This window comes from Halichoeres trimaculatus, unplaced genomic scaffold (genome assembly GCF_033239565.1).
Source record: "Halichoeres trimaculatus isolate MK-OKI-2021-1 unplaced genomic scaffold, fHalTri1.1 fHalTri1_scaffold_14, whole genome shotgun sequence".
NCBI lineage: Eukaryota > Metazoa > Chordata > Actinopteri > Labriformes > Labridae > Halichoeres > Halichoeres trimaculatus.
Genome location: NW_027437192.1, coordinates 29151156 through 29169422, shown reverse-complemented (window position 1 = coordinate 29169422; position 18267 = coordinate 29151156). Strand labels below are relative to the sequence as shown.

General features: G+C 40.0%; 1 protein-coding gene across 2 annotated transcripts; it reads left to right on the top strand.

The window, feature by feature from the left end:
* The first annotated feature begins 13250 nt into the window (after nucleotides 1–13250).
* LOC141803444 (stathmin-like) lies at nucleotides 13251–16297 on the top strand. 2 transcript variants are annotated; one of them, XM_074687475.1, is made up of 5 exons: nucleotides 13251–13353; nucleotides 14800–14843; nucleotides 14932–15098; nucleotides 15203–15394; nucleotides 15479–16297. In XM_074687475.1, the coding sequence occupies exons 2-5, from the start codon at nucleotides 14828–14830 to the stop codon at nucleotides 15536–15538; spliced, it is 435 nt and encodes a 144-aa protein (XP_074543576.1). In that variant the 5' UTR covers nucleotides 13251–13353; nucleotides 14800–14827; the 3' UTR covers nucleotides 15539–16297. The 2 variants fall into 2 exon arrangements, with proteins under 2 accessions (XP_074543576.1, XP_074543574.1); XM_074687473.1 differs by lacking the exons at nucleotides 13251–13353; nucleotides 14800–14843 and having other exon boundaries at nucleotides 14910–15098.
* The last annotated feature ends 1970 nt before the right edge of the window (nucleotides 16298–18267 follow it).

Genomic DNA, 18267 nt, shown 5'->3' with positions numbered 1-18267 from the left:
TCTGTAAGCCATAAAATATTTCATCAACAATCCCACAATTTACAGTGCAATAACTGAAATCTTATCAAGCGTTTTTGTCTTAATTTTCAGTAGAAACTGTCTTTTTAGACTCAATATGAGCCACATTAACCTGACCAGTCCAGAAAAATGTCTTGTTTCAAGTCGTTTAAAGACAAAAATGAGGTCTGAATTGCTTGCAACAAGTAAAAAAAATCTGCCTATGAAACAAGGGAAAGGTTACTTATATCAAGACATTATTCTAATCTTGAGCAAATTTTTGAGTACATTTTTCTTGTTTCATTGGCAGATTTTTTTCACTTGTTACAAGCAGTTCAAACTTCATTTTTGTCTTCAAATGGTCACTTAAAAGTGTTTCATATCAAGTATAATAAGACAACTCTTGTTTAAATTGAAACAAAAACATTTGATAAGATTTCATTTTTTTGCAGTGTAACAAACACATTGAGACAGTTACAAAGTTGACCTACAGGGGACATATCATGCTGATCCCTGTTTTAATACTTACATATAATATAATAAATTTGAAAACAAGACCTTTCCTGAATTTTCAAAAAATGAGATATTGTATTTTTTCTGATATCCTAGAACGAGATTTGATGCCTCTGAAAATAGAGGTGGATTTTCTTCCTCCTGAGCTGTAGAACCGTCCGGGTCTGACTCGGGGTCCAATACAAAAGGACGTATCCTACACTCTACCATTTTATTAGTGCTATCAATGCCTTATGGTCAAGTTTTGGCAAACAACAAACTCGCTCGGTCTGCTCCATTCAATGTGGTGATTTTGTAAATACTGCCATGCTGCAAAAACCGCCCCCTGGCTCTACCCCCTCCACCCCTCTGATAGAACTGACCAATCAGAGCACAAAGGGTTGTGACGTTGCGATGTTACTGGAGGTCATTCTCAAAGCGTTTCAACGAGATCTTCAGAATGGCCTAAACTGAGAATATTGAGAATGCTATTGTGGGGCAATGAAGGAACTAAATGACTTGTACTGAGGGCAGAAATGCTTTACAGGCATCCTAGTCTGGCATAGTGAAAAGGAGAAACAAGCATGATATGTTCCCTTTAAAGAATGTGTTGGAGATTACAGGACTGATGGCAGCAGGACCTGGAAAAACTGGGCCACGCTTTTTTGTGCAGTAGACTTGATGACTATACCAGCGTCTTTACATGTCTCCCTAAAACTGGTTAGGAACGCTGCTGCTCAAGTTCTCAACAAGACCAAGAAAGTGGATCACATCAGTCCAGCTCTGAGGTCTCTACACTGGCTCCATGTTTGCCAAAAATATATATTTTAAAATACTTCTGTTGGTTTAAAAAGCCGAGAATGGTCTTGGGACAAAATACATCAATAATCTTCTAATCTAGTACGAAACAATCAAGACCACTCAGATCATCTGGATCAGTCCCCAGAGTTGGAACCACACAGGAAGAAGCAGCAATCAACTTCTATGCTCCAAATATCTGGAACGAACTGCCAGAAAAAATAGAATTAAAAAATAATAATAATATATATATTTTTTTCTCTTTCTTGCTGTTTTTATTTTTAATTTTTTAAAATTTTCTTTCTTTCTTTCCTTTTTTTTTTGTTGTTGCTTGAACCAAAATGTATGTGCTGACTTGTCAATGCTAATTTGCAGTGTGAAACACTTTGAATTGCCTTGTTGCCAAAGTGTGCTCTATGAATAAACTTGCCTTGTCTTATTACAATTATCAGTGTGCTACATCATGCAGGGATTAAACACAGAGAATCCTGGTATGTATTTCTGTTAGATTTTTCTATTAATCAAACATTGTTGGTACCCTTTGAAAAGTCTGTAAACTGTTTGGAGAAGGTGAAACTGAGGTTAAACTGACTTATGTGCTGACTACAGACATTAATGTGTTTGAAGTTTGGTTCCTGCAGGCGACTGAACTCTTCCTCTCACAGCCACAGTGTTCTCCTACTCTGCTCTGTGCTTTAAGTCAATGAAACCTTAAATTCAGATTGCTGAGTTTATCTCTGAATCTGTCTGTAAACTGATAAAAATGGTCATTTCTCAAAAAAAAAAAAAAAAAGATCCTCACAAAAGTGGCTGAAATGATGAAGTCACCATAAGGATCTCTTAACATGTTCATGACATGTTGGATGTACAGGATCTCAAACACCAAGGTCTGCCCGGAGCTCTGCCCCCTGACCAAACACAAATGGATGTGGTCTCCATGATCTGTTTCTGAAATGGAGTTCTGCAACAAACTGCCAGCAGGGGCCAAACTGGAAATGAGGCGGGTTTTTAACCTCCACTCTAACACCTATTGGGCACCTGCCTGTCAGTCAGCTGAGCTGGGCCTCTGAATGGGTGAACTCGTCATCTTTTTAAACCATTTATTTTCATTGTCATTTTAATTTACAGAAAAGAAAAAATAATGATAATAATAATGATAATAAATAGATAAGTAAATAAATAAGAAAAAAAAATATAAAAAAGAAAGAAAGAAAGGAAGTATCTGGGGGGATATTAATCTTTGAGTTCACAGAACCATCACCACCAAAGTCAATTTGTTTTGAATAACCATTCAAATCCAAAATAGTCCTTTAGAGGAAACCAGTCTTCCACAAAAATGTCCAGTGTTCTGTCCAGTACATGATGGAGTCTCTCATATGGTAAGTAATGTCAAAAGTTTTTCACGCCAGAGAGTTAAAGTAGGAGGGTGTTCTTGAATCCAAACATGTAATATAGAAGGACGAGCAGTGTACAACATTATAGACATTGTTCTTGTTACCTGGGCACTGTTACTTTCACCAAGAATACACAACGATGTGTCGATGTGGCACTTGAAATCCAAAGACGTTTCAATTTCCTGAACAACCAGTGACCAGAATGAAGCAATTAGAGGACAGTTCCACATTAAGTGGAAATAAGTTCCTGTTTCCTTTTTACATTTAATACAAAATTTAGTACATCTGTCATATTTACTCTGGGTTACAGGAGTGACATGCAGTTTGTTTATAATTTTATTTTGCACTTCATGTGACTTGTTTGATTTTCTAATTTGTTTTGCATTGGCTAATACTTTACTCCATGTCTGATCACTTATTTTATTGCCAAAATTGAGTTCCCGGCTTTGCTTAATATTTATACGGGTATTAATGGGTACCCGTCTGAATGGATGAACTTGTCATCTTAATATCTTCTAAACTGTTATGTTGGGGAAAAAAAACATCACCCCTCCTATTCAGTGTGTGCCTTTAGAGAAATTAGCTGTTCAGACAGGAGACATTTTTGTAGCAGGATGTGAACATGTTTATTTCTGCTCTGAAACTGGCTTTTTTTTGGCAGGGGTGTGTATGTATGTACAGGACTTTCAGGGCCAGCCTGCGGACACCAGAAAAACCTGTAGATCCCTAATAGTTTTAGAACTGAAGTTGCAGGTTGCCCCTGACAGGCCTCCAGAGGGCTGACCAATCAGAGGAGTGTGGTGCCTTAAAGAGATAGTAGCTAAAACAAAGTGTATCTGACAGAGGCTGAAATAAGTGTTTTTTAAAACACCAGTGTAAGACAGAAATTTATGTTTTTTATCTGTAAATCATTTAAAGCTACTGCAGTGGTTTCAGAGGGACAGAATAAAGTTTAAAAAAGAAAAATACCCCCTCTTTAACTTTCGTCTAACTCAGTAGAGCCCTTGCTGTCACCCCGGTCACTTGAGTCAGTGTGTTTCACACTTACTTAGTAAACACATACGCACTAACATCTGTGTATAGGCTCACTCTCACACAGTTGACCACTGCACACGTCCCTGTGGTGCTAACTGCATTAACATCCATCGCTCTGCTCAAAGGCACCTTGTGTGTTATCTGTATGAGCTTGTTTCTCTTTCCATTTTCCCACTGTGACCCCTGAGATTTACACCAGTGACCTTTGAGAGGATGAAGAATCACCTCTGAGTGAGCTAATGTGAGTAATCGTGTTTCCTCTCAGCCTGTGAAACCATGCACAGCCCTGTTATTTCCTCTGCCGCCGTAAGTGTGAGGTTGAATCAGTCCGTCCGCAGCGATCTGATCAGTCCAGTCAGAGCTCCACACACTGACCTGACGGTGGAGAGGATGTTAGCACCAACTTGCTCTGTGCTCTGCAGCATCCCTCTGAAAGTCCCTCCTTTAAAAACAGAAATCAGCACCTTTTATTCTGAGATGAAACGACATCCAAACAGCAACAATAAAAATAGATCTAACTGTAGGCCCTGTGGTCACAAATATCTTCAGCACAGCTTCTCTGTGAGGGAACAAATCCTGATCTGCTCCTCCTGTCATCAGAGTAACGTCAGGCTAAAAATAGGCCTGAATCAAATAGTCTGAGTTAGGTCGATTGAAGCTGAATTCAGTCCAAGCCTTGGCGTTTACATAACGCCTGGCAGTTTAAGCGGAGCTTCATGAATTTGCAGAGCAGAAGATATCACTTAAAATCTGCAGTTTAACGCTAAATTGGATCTTCACATAAATAAATTAGGATTAACGTTGAAGCACACGAGATGCTTAAACTCAGGAGACACACAAAAAGACCACCTCTGATTAAAGGAGACGTTTCATCCACTTAAATATTTTTTAACAGTTCATGAAGGGTTTTCTATCTGAAACTTAACACTTTAAGGCAAAAGATTATTGTAAGAAAAAAAGGGGTAGATTAGGCTCTTCTTTTCTGAAGGTTTGCAGCTTCTTCAGCTGTTTCTGTGAGCTGTCATCTCGCATTTTTAAGGCAGTTATATTTAGAGCCTCGAGGTAGAAAAAACAATACACTTATTAATTATGTAATAGTTTGCAGATTTTTAGAAAGAGGGGTTTGAAAAAATTCATCTTATCTTCTTTAAACCATCTCTGCTCTCAGTAGACAGAGACTTTTTGTAGTGTTTCCTAAAGATGTCATTATAACGCTGCAAAAAGTTGAAACCATTCAACTTTTCATTCTTATTATTTCTAGTAAAATGTCTTATAAGAATTCACATGAGCCATATAAATTCTATCTAAATGTCTTATTTTAAGATATAACATGCCACAAATGAGACCTGGGTTCTTTGTAATACCAGTGATAACTTTGTTAAGTTTGAGTGTTACTAAATTGTCAGCATTGCCTTTTTTTTCAACCCTCATTTCAACCAATTCAGGCCTGTCACTTGGCTCACAGTAACTCAAAATGTGACATTTCCATGATTTATTTCTGGTAAATATGGCTTGTATCAAATTAATTGGTTTTGCAAAGTAAAGTTTCTGCAAACTTGTCCGACACCCTGCTGCGTGTGGAGGAAGTAAAATGTCAATCAAAACATGTGCCAGACTTCCACAGCTTTCACAAATCAGTAAAATCATCTAATGGTTGTGTACATTTACTTTTACAGAGACTTTTGTAGATTCTAAATGAGACTCTGGACTTTAATGCATTTTTTCCCATTTATGACAAAGAAGAGTTTTTTAAGAGAGGGCCTACTGTGCATTTTATAAGCTTTATACTGACTAGCTCAAAAACACCTTTTTCCCCTCTCATTGGTGTTTTAGAAAACCCTTATTTTAGTCTCTTGTCTGAAACACTTCATTTTAGCAGCTGCCCCACAAACCCCCTTCTCTCTGACTGGGCAGCCCTCTGAAAGCCTGGTTTGCTATGCACAGACCTTGGAGAAACTGAATTAGAATTGAAATATTGAATTTGAAAAGCATGATATTTAATGAAATATACTGTTTTAAATGTAAATTTATTTTTCAAATTGTTTTTTTTAATTGAATTTGAAATTGTATTTTCAACTGTAATTCAACTCTTTATACCTTGAATTTAAAAAAAAAAAACAAACAAACAGAAAAATCAAACTCTTTTTTATACTTTCTATTCAAAAACACAAAATTCAATATCAATTCACAAAGGCAGATTCAGTTTTACAATTCAATTTCAGTTAATAGTGGCACAACCATTACGTCATCTTGTACCCGTCAGGGAGACTAATCAAGCACAGATTCACAGACACCCTCTACCTGTCTGTGGACTCTCCTGTGGTGATTCATTTCATTAACCTCGGAACTGGGAGGAAGGAACTGGGATTCAAGTCTTCTCCAAATCTGCGTTAAGTTGGAAAAAAAAAAAAAAACGTGCCGGCATACCAGGGCTATCGTGTCAGCTGTTGTTAGCATGCCCTGCGTTTTAGTTCACAAATACCACAAAAGGGATGTAAATAACACTGTGGCAGCATTTCTACAGATATACGTTGAGCAATACTATGTATACGGCTGATTTTACAGCTAGACACAACACAGGAGAGTCCAGGGATGTGTAGAGGGTGTCTATGAATCTGTGCTCGATTAGTCTCCCTACAGGCACAAGATGACGTAATGGTCATGCCACAGTGAATTGAAATTGAATTTGAAACCGAATCTGCCTTTTTCAAAATTAAATTGAATTCCATATTTTTGAATGTAAAGCATAAAAAGAGTTGAATTTTCATACTTAAAATACAATTTCAAAATCAATTAAAAGAAATAATTCAATAAAAAAAAAAGATAAATAAATTTCATCACATTAAATTCCATTACAAATAGTCAATTTGAATGCTTTTCATATTCAATATTTAAATTCAAATTCAGATTCCGGTGGCATGAATATAACTTCATAATCCTAATGCAATGGCTCATCATTTTGGCAAGTCTTGTGAAGATTTATTGCTTTTTTTGTTTTAATCAATTCACAGATTCAGATTTCTACAACACATTAATATATGTAGAGGGATTAAAATCTGAACACTTTTAGTTTGAACATCCAGCACTGTTACTTTCTTTCCATGTTTAAAGTGTGTAAAATTAGAATATCTGCTCTGTAATGAGAGGCTTGTAACTCCATCGACTGTGACATCAGCTGTGTGAATCAGCAGATGACTCATGATCTGCTGTGATAAACTGTAATACAATTACTGATAGGATCAGCACACGAGGTTGGCACGTTATGATACAGTGCAGTACAGTGTGATACCTGATACAATACCTGATACAGGGCCTCACTGTAGAATATAAAAAGGCATAATTCTGCTCTGGCCAGCTTCAGCCTGCTCTTTCCCTAAATGCAGCACTGCAGTCCTTAAATCATGCACCAATTGTTCCTGCAAATTCAGCTTTGTTAACTCAAACATTAACAGCTGCATGTGCTGATTTCCCCCACATGTATCAGCAGAAAGCCAACGGCAGGCTGCAGCAGTCTGCTCTAAATTGATTTTTGTTAGACTGTTTGCTCCCAGGCCTTCTGCTGTCTGCATGCTGAGGGAAAACATTTTGTCAGGAGTGGAGGCTTAGAGCTTAAAGCAGCATGTCATCTTTTGTTTTTGTGACAAGTTAGAGACATGGATTAGTCTCATGGTAATGTTTTCATGCATCCATCCCTTTCTTTTGATTATCTGAAGTGGGGTCACAGTGGCACCAGCCTAACACAAGTTGCTCCAAACCTAGGGGAGACTTTACTCCTACACATGTCAGGAAGCCTTGGCCACCCATGACCCTGTCCCAGGCTAACTGGTTTTCCTTCTGTGGACCTCTTTTGGTACCTACTGACTCTTTTGGTTATTGTCAAAATTCCCATCCCCACACTCATCATTTTTCCTGCTCCCAACACATCAGCTTCAAGGACCAAATGCTCATTTGCTGCCAAACATTTCCCATCCACTGACAGGTGGCATTACATAATCAACGTTAGGCACCTTCACCTGTCAGCTGTCATAATGTTTTGGCTGATCAAATCCCAACCAGGTTTCAGGGGAGACAAGGGCCTTGAGGTGCCTAACTCCAACAGTGAAGACCTACCCCAAAGGGGTCAGAGGTTATAGTCAGAGTTGGTGTGGGGTGTTAATAAGGGAGCTTGAACCTAGGCAGTCTGTCTGAAAAGTAATATTTGTGACAGTGGCAGTCTATTCTCTGCCTGCTCCAACATTTAGGAAAAAAATTCTCTCAGACAACAGAAAATAGCCTTTTTTTATAAGAAGTACCAGAAGTCACATACCCACCAAACCTAAAAAGCAATTTTCACTGCAAAAATTAACCTATTTGCAGTCTGGTTCAAAAAAACGTCTTCGGTCTGGGTCGCTAATTTTTCTATCAGCACACACTGTACAGGGGTGGATTTTTTTCTCACTCAGCAGTTCAGAGGATATTAAGATCCCGAGGTTGCCCAATCAGAGGCACAGCTCAGGGACACGTGACAGGCTAGCACCCTATGGGCCTTTTTCAAACCGCCCCCTACACACTCCCCCTCCATGACGGAGTGCACTTCGTCACTGAGTCACACTCGTGAATGAAGTTCACTTCATCAGGGTGTAGGGTATAAATACAGCTTTGGGACAGAAACTTCACTCGATCTCAGGCGGAAACAGGTAAACAAAGAAAAAAAAAAGAAAATATAACGTAGAAAATACAAAAGAAACTTACTCCCACGCTTCTTTGGCTGCATTTATTTATTTAAATGAAGAGTTTTTCGTGTTTCACTCTCACTTGAATGAATTCTTTTGTTTTTGTGAAAGTCCCTGTAAATATTAGACACTCAGATACACACAAACTGTCTGAACAAATGCAAGGCAGGCCTTAATCAATGACATCTAAAGTTGTTAACATCTGCACTCATTAAATATTTCTGTTAGTTTTACAGTATTTGTGCAGGCACATGTGCGTGGAACTTACATTCGTATGTTGCTTCCTCCATGGCTGACACCGGACACAATTTAGCGCTGCACGTGTTCAGCGAGTCGGCATCGGTGCAGACTCGCTCGTGGAGGGTTTTATGGCCCACTACCCCTCCCCGCGGATCGGTTTGGGATGGCCCTTAATATGGCGGACCCTCCGCGAGAACGCGCAAACAGGGGGGTTAGTGGGTAGGAAGAGTGTGTAGGGGGCGGTTTGAAAAAGGCCCTATGGCTGTACGCGAAGCCCTTGCCACTACCAATATGGCCGCTATAGCCGATTTGCTTCATTTTCTGTTTCAGAAAGTGATTAGTGATGCAAAAATCATATTCCATGTCCTTTTAACTATGATCAGACCACAGCTAAGATAAGCACTCGAACAAGTCATTGATAACTTATACAGCTCAGCACAGGTGTGCTATTGTTCCACAAAATGACACCCACACATATTTGGTCCTTTCAAACATGTCAAACATCTCTGCCAACAGAGATGGCAAATGACAAGGTACAAATACCCAGTTACTGTACTTAAGTAGACTTTTCAGGGCTTTTAGAAGTCTTTTTCAGGGTTTCCGGGACCGTGGGTGGCTGGAGCCCTTCCCCGCTGTCATTATAATTATTAATAACTTGTCCGTGTTTTTGACAAAAGACAAACTCATCAAAGTTCACAATTTTTTTTTTCAATTAGGAAATCCAGATGAAAGCCCAAAAACTGAACAAGATTGAAATTATGAATGCTGAATAGATAAAGACTTAATAGATCTTTCTCAATGAAAAGATCAGAGCTGGTACAAGAAAAACAGATGTTTGCTTGGAAATAGAGGCCTGGAAAATTTCTTCATTAAACTTTAGACCCTTGCAAACAGATCTTTTATTGCTGAATCTGTAATCTGGCAGCCACAAATGCAGCTATGACTGAAATTCTGACAAACATGTCTGGACATTGAATCACTTTTAAGTGTCTTCTGGAAACACTTCCATAGTGTTGTGGTCTTTGCAGGCAAGCAAGGTTGTCTCTGTGGCTGTCTGCTCTCAGGTGCTTAAAGGGCAACTCCGTTTTTTTGACACCTGGACCTTACTTATAGGTGTGTGCATGCTCATATACTCACTCAGACAAACATCATGCAGCTCGGAGTCCTCCAAAAGTTATTTAGATCCAGCTGATTTTAGCTGCACTTAGCGGGGGCCACGGCAAGGGAGCTTCAGTGCGGGACATAATCTCTGCAAAATCGCTCATTTCGGCTATATTTTTTCATTCATTGCCAGTGTTATCACAAACACACTCCTCTTCTGTTGCCATAGGTGAACACTGTCCACAAGCGCACCACCAGTTTGCATTGAGTCGTGGACGTGCTCCTGTTAGTTGTTCTCGAGCCAGCTCTTCATCTCTCTCCCTCTGCGTCCTTCTTTCGTGGAGCTCCTCGTCCGTGTACTCAGGCTCAAACCGGTACGGACAACCGTCAAACGTTTGTTTACCAGGTCAGCTCTGGGTCAGCTGACCCACCTGAAGACGGTAGACGAGCTGACTTTATGATAACACTAGTGATGGATGAAAAAATATTGCCGAAATGAGCGATTTTGCAGAGATTATGTCCCGCGCCGTGGCCCCCTCTAAGTGCAGCTAAAATCGGTTGGATCTAAATAACTTCTGAAGGACTCCGAGCTGCACGATATTTGTCTGAGTGAGTATATGAGCATGCACACATCACACATAAATAAGGTCCAGGTGTAAAAAAAACTGAGTTGCCCTTTAATACTGGGCAGGACCAAGGGTGTGGCTATTAATCCCTCTGCTGTTTGTCTGCAGTTACCCCGGACCCTTCGGAGAATCCACACTACGTTCCACGTCTCCTGCATCGAGCCTGTTTAAACAGGCACACTCATCCCACCTGGCAACCCTCTTCCTCCACCCCAGCTCATCAACAGTGAAGAAGAGTACACAGTCAAGAAACTCTTAAAGTCTCGACGCAAAGAAAGGGGCATACAGTATCTGGTGGACTGGGAGGGCTGCTGTCCTGAAGAAAAGTCTTGGGTTCCGAGAGGAGTAGTCGTAGTGATCAAATATCATGGATCGTATGCGCTGTCTACGTGCTTGTGCATTAAGTGAACTGCACTGAAGCCCACCTCCCTGAAGCGTGCCAAAGCAGAGAAGTGAATTGTGCTCGAGCCCGGCACACTTGTAGTCACACTGGCCAAACAAACCGGGCCTTAGGGCTGAAGCGTGCTTGAGCATGGTGCGGTTTGTCAGTGTGACTGTATCCTGAAAAGACCCAGAGCAGTATGGCAAGGCAGAGATACCTGAGGGAGGAGAGGGAATACATTAAGATATGAGAACAACCAGATAACCAATATTTTCAAAGAGGGTGTGACAATCTATCAAACCACAACTGACAGAGGCAATACTTTGAAAACAAACACAAAAAGAAACATCTGAATACCAGAATTTGGGCTCAACTGTCATTTTTAACCAAGGTCCTTTTTTCTGCAAACTCATTTGTACAAATATTTCTGTGATTAAATTATAAATGAGCCATAAAAGCTTCGAAAAGGCTCATTGCCTTGCAAAAACTGTTTTTTTTTTTACTTCCCAGGAACAGGTTTGTCTACTGCTGCCTCTCCCTTACACCATGCATCAGTAATTATCACATATGATTTTAATATGAACTTATAGGAACAGCAATGTCACATAACACAAACAGATCAACAGACAGGAGGAGCAGTAACTAGACAAGCATGTCAGCTGCTTGGTGACGTAAAACTGTTTGAAAAATGAAAGTGATTTCTTCTTCAGATGCTGATGGTACAGCTGTTTTTGGTTTTGAAAAAAAGATTTGTTAAAAAAGTTAAAGTTAAAGTTTATGTAGTCAGTTCCTCTCCATTAGCCTGCTTTCATCTGGAGCCCTCCACATTGCTACAGAGAAACCTGTTAGTGTCCGATGCTAAGACAAAAGTGGGAAGATGCACTCTAGACTGCATAGAGTCCAGGGTTTCTTCCAGGATTGTTTGAAACCGTGGAAAATTAAGTTTAAAGTAAATATAAAGCACACAGAGTGACAGGGAAAACTTCTGCTCATGCTGTCTTTACAGATAAAAACACTGCAATGCAGCACAGAAAACGAAAGTTTACTCTGCAGCTTGTGATGTTTATTATGTGACCTGCAGCATATAAAGCATGGAGGGAGATGATAACACGTATCTATAAACACTAATTAATGATAAAAGTAAGGGTGGAATTGACTTTCTCCAGTAACTGTGTGTCTGATGTGCACACATCGGAGCGGAACTCTGCCCTGCGTGATGAAGAGAGCTGAGAACTGTAAACTGCAAAGACCTGCTCTGTATCTTTTTGGTTTTGACCACAATATAATCCTACCAGGGGTGTGAGTTTTGGTCAAGGCAAATTTGGTTGTGCTTTCAAGAGCCCTGAACTTTTATATTTATTGTCAACTAAACCAACAGGTGACATTGCCGAGACTATGTTCATTTTTTATACAGTCTATGATCTTGACAGATTTTCCCCATATCCCCCCCTAATGGAGAAGTCTTTCCCTGGTCAAAAGCAGGGTGAGTTGATGTTTGAGCAGCATGTAGCACTGCAGAAAACTGACCACTGATCATCTGGTATGGCGAGACGATTGTGGGACAGGTGAGGATTGATTTTACAAATCAGTAATGATGGCACTGATGTGTTTGATTACACTTAGTGATTGGTTTTAAAGCCTGTAAAGCCTTAACTATCAAAAACTAGCCATAAAATTATATTGCTTTGGAATTGTGATGTTAATTAACCCTTGAAACAAAATCCACAAAAAAATATTGCTATATAATTTTGTGTATGATATATTTTTGCACAATATTTGACACATTGGGTGGTAACAATTGAGATGTTATTCTTACTGCACCTTCTTAAAGTTGGCTATGATTTTCCTGAAAAAAAAAAAAAAAAAGTGTGTAGATGGATTCAAGAGAGTAGACATTTTGAAAAGGGCCAAAATACAACATCAGCTGCCTTTAATGGTATGATAATCTTCAAGAAGGAAGAATACACTGAAAATAAAATAAAATAAAATAAAACAATAACAGGATTTCAATGAAACTATGTAATCATGCTCATGAGATAGAGGTCTTTGAAACCTGACTATGATAAGTTCAACAATAAAGAGACAACAGAAATCACTAAAAAAAAATAGTTATTTTCTCAGTAAATAAATACACCAGCATGAGCTGCTGGCCCTTTTGTCATTTTCACAAAATTAAATCTGCCCCCCTTTAGAAAAGGTTTGGATGCTCCTCCTGGTATATAAAGACAAATATTTGGGACATTTCAAATGGAAGCAAATAAACAAAGTTTGGTTGTTGTTTCTTCCCATTATTCAGTTAAGGAATAATTGAGTTTTTTTTTTTTTTTTTAGTTCATGCAAAAAAAAGAACACTATTTCATATTTTAACCCGTGACTTAACCGTTGAAACGCGCTTTCAAAAGATAAAACTACAACTCCCAGAAGCAGCTTGGATTATGATGCAGCCAATGAGGAACGCGGGTTTGAGTGACGGCACCTGCGTTAGTCCATTTATGTGTGCTCTTCGCTCGCTCGCGCACAGAGGGCTCGCGACAGATCGTGTAAGAGCGGAGCACAGCATCCACAGCTCGGTGAAGGTGGGTGTGACAAACAGCATCTTTTTACTGCGAGAAATGGACGTGTGTGGTGTGGTTACTGTGTGAGAGGAGGAAATGAGCTCAGTTTGATGTGCTGCAGGATGTTTAAGTGAGGGGAAGTTGATCACCGTTAATGAATTTGATGATTCGGGTGTGATTGGTCTTCTTCTTGAGTGTGTACTGTGTGCACGGCGTGGCACGTGAGCTCGCCTTTTGTATTGAGGGAGACGTTGGCACAGTTGGCACCCACTGAGACACAGACGAGGGCTCTTTCATGTCTGAAAAATTCTGGTTGGCGGAGACTTCTTTTTTTTTATTTTTTATTTTGACCCATTGAAGTCTCCCCAGTGCGAGAAAAGCTTATTATTCAGCATCTTCTGTGGTTGCGTTCCCATAAGCTCGTCTTTGTTTGCAGCTGCTCGACACGTTGCTGTCAAAAGCGCCTTTGTTTGATTCCTATTTGAGCTAACGACACAAGAAAGCTGACTGAAAACAGAATTTTAATGAGATTCAACTGGACATTGTAAAGGCGAAGTTCAGAAAATGCCAGACGTGGGTGTAAATGTGGAAGGACAAGGTGTGGGCTTACACAAACCCCCTTTTTTGAGAGGAGTATTTTTAGCATCATGTGAAAAGCAACTGAAAGCGATATTTGGAAGTTGGCACTCTTTATTATCAAATTTGGGAGGGGTCTTTCCAGTCACCATTTGTCTGGTAGCCTATTTGTGATTCATCATAACCACTCGAACAAATGACAGCTAGTAAAGAGGTTGCTCCACCGATTTTTAGCATGCATGCAATTTTTTCTTCTATATTAAGCTCAAGGATCCGATTATTCGTGCGTCTTAAGTCGGCTGTTGTTGTACACTTGTGTCCCCCACCTACCCCTCCTCCTCCTTCTCCTCTCCTCTCCCTCCTGCGGCTAAAACACATGCTGTAAGGAACAGGTGCTCTCTGATCATCATTCTCCCCCGGATATGCTTCATTTCTGTCTGATCTCATCTGAAACGATGTATTTAAGTTGGTATTTAGCAGCTCGGGTGGCAGACTTTTCCCCAGCACCTGGCACCACCAGGCGCACCCACTCTGATCACAGCCTTTTGTTTCCACAAACGTGTCCTGTGTCTTTAATTATCAATTAACAGGGTGGATAATGAGTCATAGAAAAGCCCTCTTCTTTATCTTTTTGTTTGATGGAGCTGTGCAGGTGCCCTGACTAGTGTAAATGTCTCTGTAGGCACAAGTTAGCTGACAGACAATGGTGTGTCATTGATGCCACAGCCGTTTTGTTTGGATTGATGGGCGGTGGTTAGTTGCAGTACTCAAAAAGGCCACAAGGGGGTGAGAGAGTGCCTTGTTTTTCTCTTTTTAGCCCACATGGAGATGGGAACCTGTTAGATGTCTCACACCTTCTGAATCTGACCCTTTGTGTCTTCTCTTTTTCAGGTAAACTGACCTGAAGCGCAGTCTTACAATGGCAGCCTCTGAAGGTAAGCAATAAATTAATTTCTGTGAATCTTTTTTTTTTTTAATTGACTCACTGTGTCTTCATGATCATGTCTTTTTGTCTTTTTTCAGATATCCAGGTTAAGGAGCTTGACAAGAGGGCCTCAGGCCAGGCCTTCGAGGTCATCCTTGCCTCTCCTGCTCCAGATGCCAACTTCCCTCTGTCTCCTCCCAAGTCAAAGGATGTGTCGCTGGAGGAAATCCAGAGGAAGCTCGATGCTGCAGAGGAGAGACGCAAGGTACAAATGTGTTCAGCACAATGGCTTCTGCTACGATTTTTAAGCTAGCATTGCATGCTAACTACACTGCTAACCTTTTGTTTCTTTGTACCATCCTTTTCTAGAATCATGAAGCCGAGGTTCTGAAGCACTTAGCTGAGAAGCGTGAGCATGAAAAGGAAGTGCTACAGAAAGCTATGGAGGAGAACAACAACTTCAGCAAGATGGCAGAGGAGAAGCTCAATCAGAAGATGGAGGCCAACAAAGAAAACCGCACAGCAATAATGGCAGCCATGAACGAGAAGTTCAAGGAGAAGGTTTGTTTTAAAAGTAAATCTCTGAGCTTGTTTGTTTGAAAACCCGTCTGAAAACAACCTTTAAACTTTTTCTTTCTTTTACAGGACAAGAAGTTGGAAGAGGTACGAAAGGCCAAGGAAACCAAAGACGGCACTGAAGACTGAAAGTCACCACCGGGGGATTGTACAGGGTTTTTTACGTATCCAAAGATTGATTTATTTTTTGTTTGGCCAGTATTTTTGTTGTGTTCTCACTACCCACCTTTTTGAAATAAATACAAGTTCCACTTTGTGAATTTTTCAACTCTCCTGCTATAAGTGTACTTGCGCTGGTTTTACATGTGGATTGTTTCCCCTCACCTGTTGAGTCTAACCCATTTGATATGTAGCTTGTCAGTGCAGCTTCTGCCCTTTTTGAAATTAGCAGTGTGTACTTATCCTTTTTGAGGAAGCATGTTTCTATGCATAGGTCTTTTATCCCTACCTATTTCATAGTGCGTTTTGAAACTTGTTCCTGTGAGCCACACCTGTTATTGGCACTTACTGTATATTTAAAAAAAAAATAAAAGAAGAAAAAAGTAGCACAAGTTTCGATCAAGGCGTCGGCTGTTATCCATGCAGGTGTTTAGTGCGGCTTTGCTACCCAGACTCTGCTAGTTTTTGCTCCTGCACATGTTTTCGTGCCGCTGCTGATTCTTTGCTTTTGTAAAAATATGGAGTTGTTTCAAAGCACATGACTTCTTGCTGTATAGCTGTGAATTAGAACATGTTGGGATATGTGAATGGTTGCCATCTTGAACATCAGAAAACAGGGGTCTACACATGGAATGAAAAGAGCAATACACTTTGGCATCTCAATAGATTCAGTGGCTAGTTGACTTGAACTGTTGTACTAAAACAAATAAAAAAAATCATGCAAACACACTGGCTTATGTGCAATTGAAACTATATTTTCTACACCTTTTGTTAGTGTAGTTAATTTTGTTTGCTTTTTGAACAGCCTACAGTAATGAAGCCTTAAATTTTACATCAGTTAGGATTTGTAATTAATTATTAAACCCTACTTCATGCAGATACAGTGGATTATGTAAGGATCTTGAAATGTATGATGCCCCCTACTGGAGAAAATTGTTACCAAAAATAAAATAAAAAGTCAGGTAATCATGTTCCTTACCTGCAAAGCTTTTTAAAATTCAGAAAAGAAAAAAAATACTTGAGGATACAGATGCTGTTCCTACAAACCATAAAATTCTATTTCTCACAGAAAAAACAGCCTCTGCGTCTGTGACCCTGCACAGATCACAGATCTATCAAGTGTCCTAGATAAAAACCTGCAGTCTTTGTCTCCCTCTGCTGGTGGTTTAAAGGCAGTTTGTAGACAAATATGTCACCATACCGATGTGACTGATTGATGTAAGATGTTTTGTTAAATTTATTTTAGCTTAGAAGTGTTGAATATTTAAAGAAGTGGGTCACTACAAATATGTTTTACAATGTCTAACTGAAATAGAAACCTTTTCCTGACTATAGGATGACACTACTAAATAGATTTATAAAACAGTAAAGAAATAGACTCCAAACTTTATTGAATAGAATCCAAACTTTATCAAAGTAACTCATTGAACAAGAAAAAAAAATCAGAACATAAATGTAACAAGCTTTTACACTGTATCTGTCCTTCACTGACCATCTGCTCTCTCTGGACCACTTTGAACACACTTGAAGATTTGGTCCATCCTCTTAAGCTGTGATGATAGTAGTAGAAAACTGCTATCCAGTGAGCGGCAGTTCTGTGGGACAAAATGCCTTGTTGATGCCAGAGGTCAGAGGAGAATGGACAGACTGGTTGGACCAGATAAAAGGCAACAGTAACTCAAATAACCACTGGTTACAACTGAGGTCTGCAGAAGAGCATCTCTGAACACACAACACGTCCAACCTTGAGGCAGATGGGCTACAGCAGCAGAAGACCACACCGGGTGTCCCTCCTGTCAGCTGAGAACAGGAAACTGAGGCTACAATTCACACAGCAACACCAAAACTGGACAATAGAAGATTGGAAAAACGTTGCCTGGTCTGATGAGTCTGGATTTCTGCTCCACATTCAGATGGTAGGGTCAGAATTTGGCCTCAACAACATGAAAGCATGGATCCATCCTGCCTTGTATCAACGCTTCAGGCTGCTGCTGGTGGTGTAATGGTGTGGGGGATATTTTCTTGGCTCACTTTGGGCCCCTTAGTACCAACTGAGCATGGTTTAAAGTCCACAGCCTACCTGAGTATTGTTGCTGACCATGTCCATCCCTTTATGAGCACAGTGTACCCATCTCCTGATGGCTACTTCCAGCAGGATAACGCTCCATGTCATAAAGCTGGAATCATCTCAGACTGGTTTCTTCAACATGACAATGAGTTCCCTGTACTCAAATGCCCTCCACAGTCCCCAGATCTCAATCCAATAGAGCACCTTTGGGATGTGGTGGAACAGGAGATTCTCATCATGGATGTTAAGCCGACAAATCTGCAGCAACTGTGTGATGCTATCATGACGATATGGACCAAACTCTCTGAGGAATGTTTCCAGTACCTTGTTGAATCTATGCTATGAAGGATTAAGGCAGTTCTGAAGGCAAAAGGGGGTCACACCTGGTACTAGCAAGGTGTACCTAATAGTGTCCAGTGTGTATTGGTATAATAATAGAAAACTCGACCTATAACTTTGTCTACAAGGGTATATTTCTATATCATCAAGTTATTAACATTTTAATTAATCTCTGAAACGTGTCAAACTTAAGTATTTGTAGCAATTTTGCTTCATTATTAGAAAACCTTCGACTTGACTTTGGGATCATCCGTGCATCTGTGTGCTGACATGGTTTGACTTCAAACTTCCT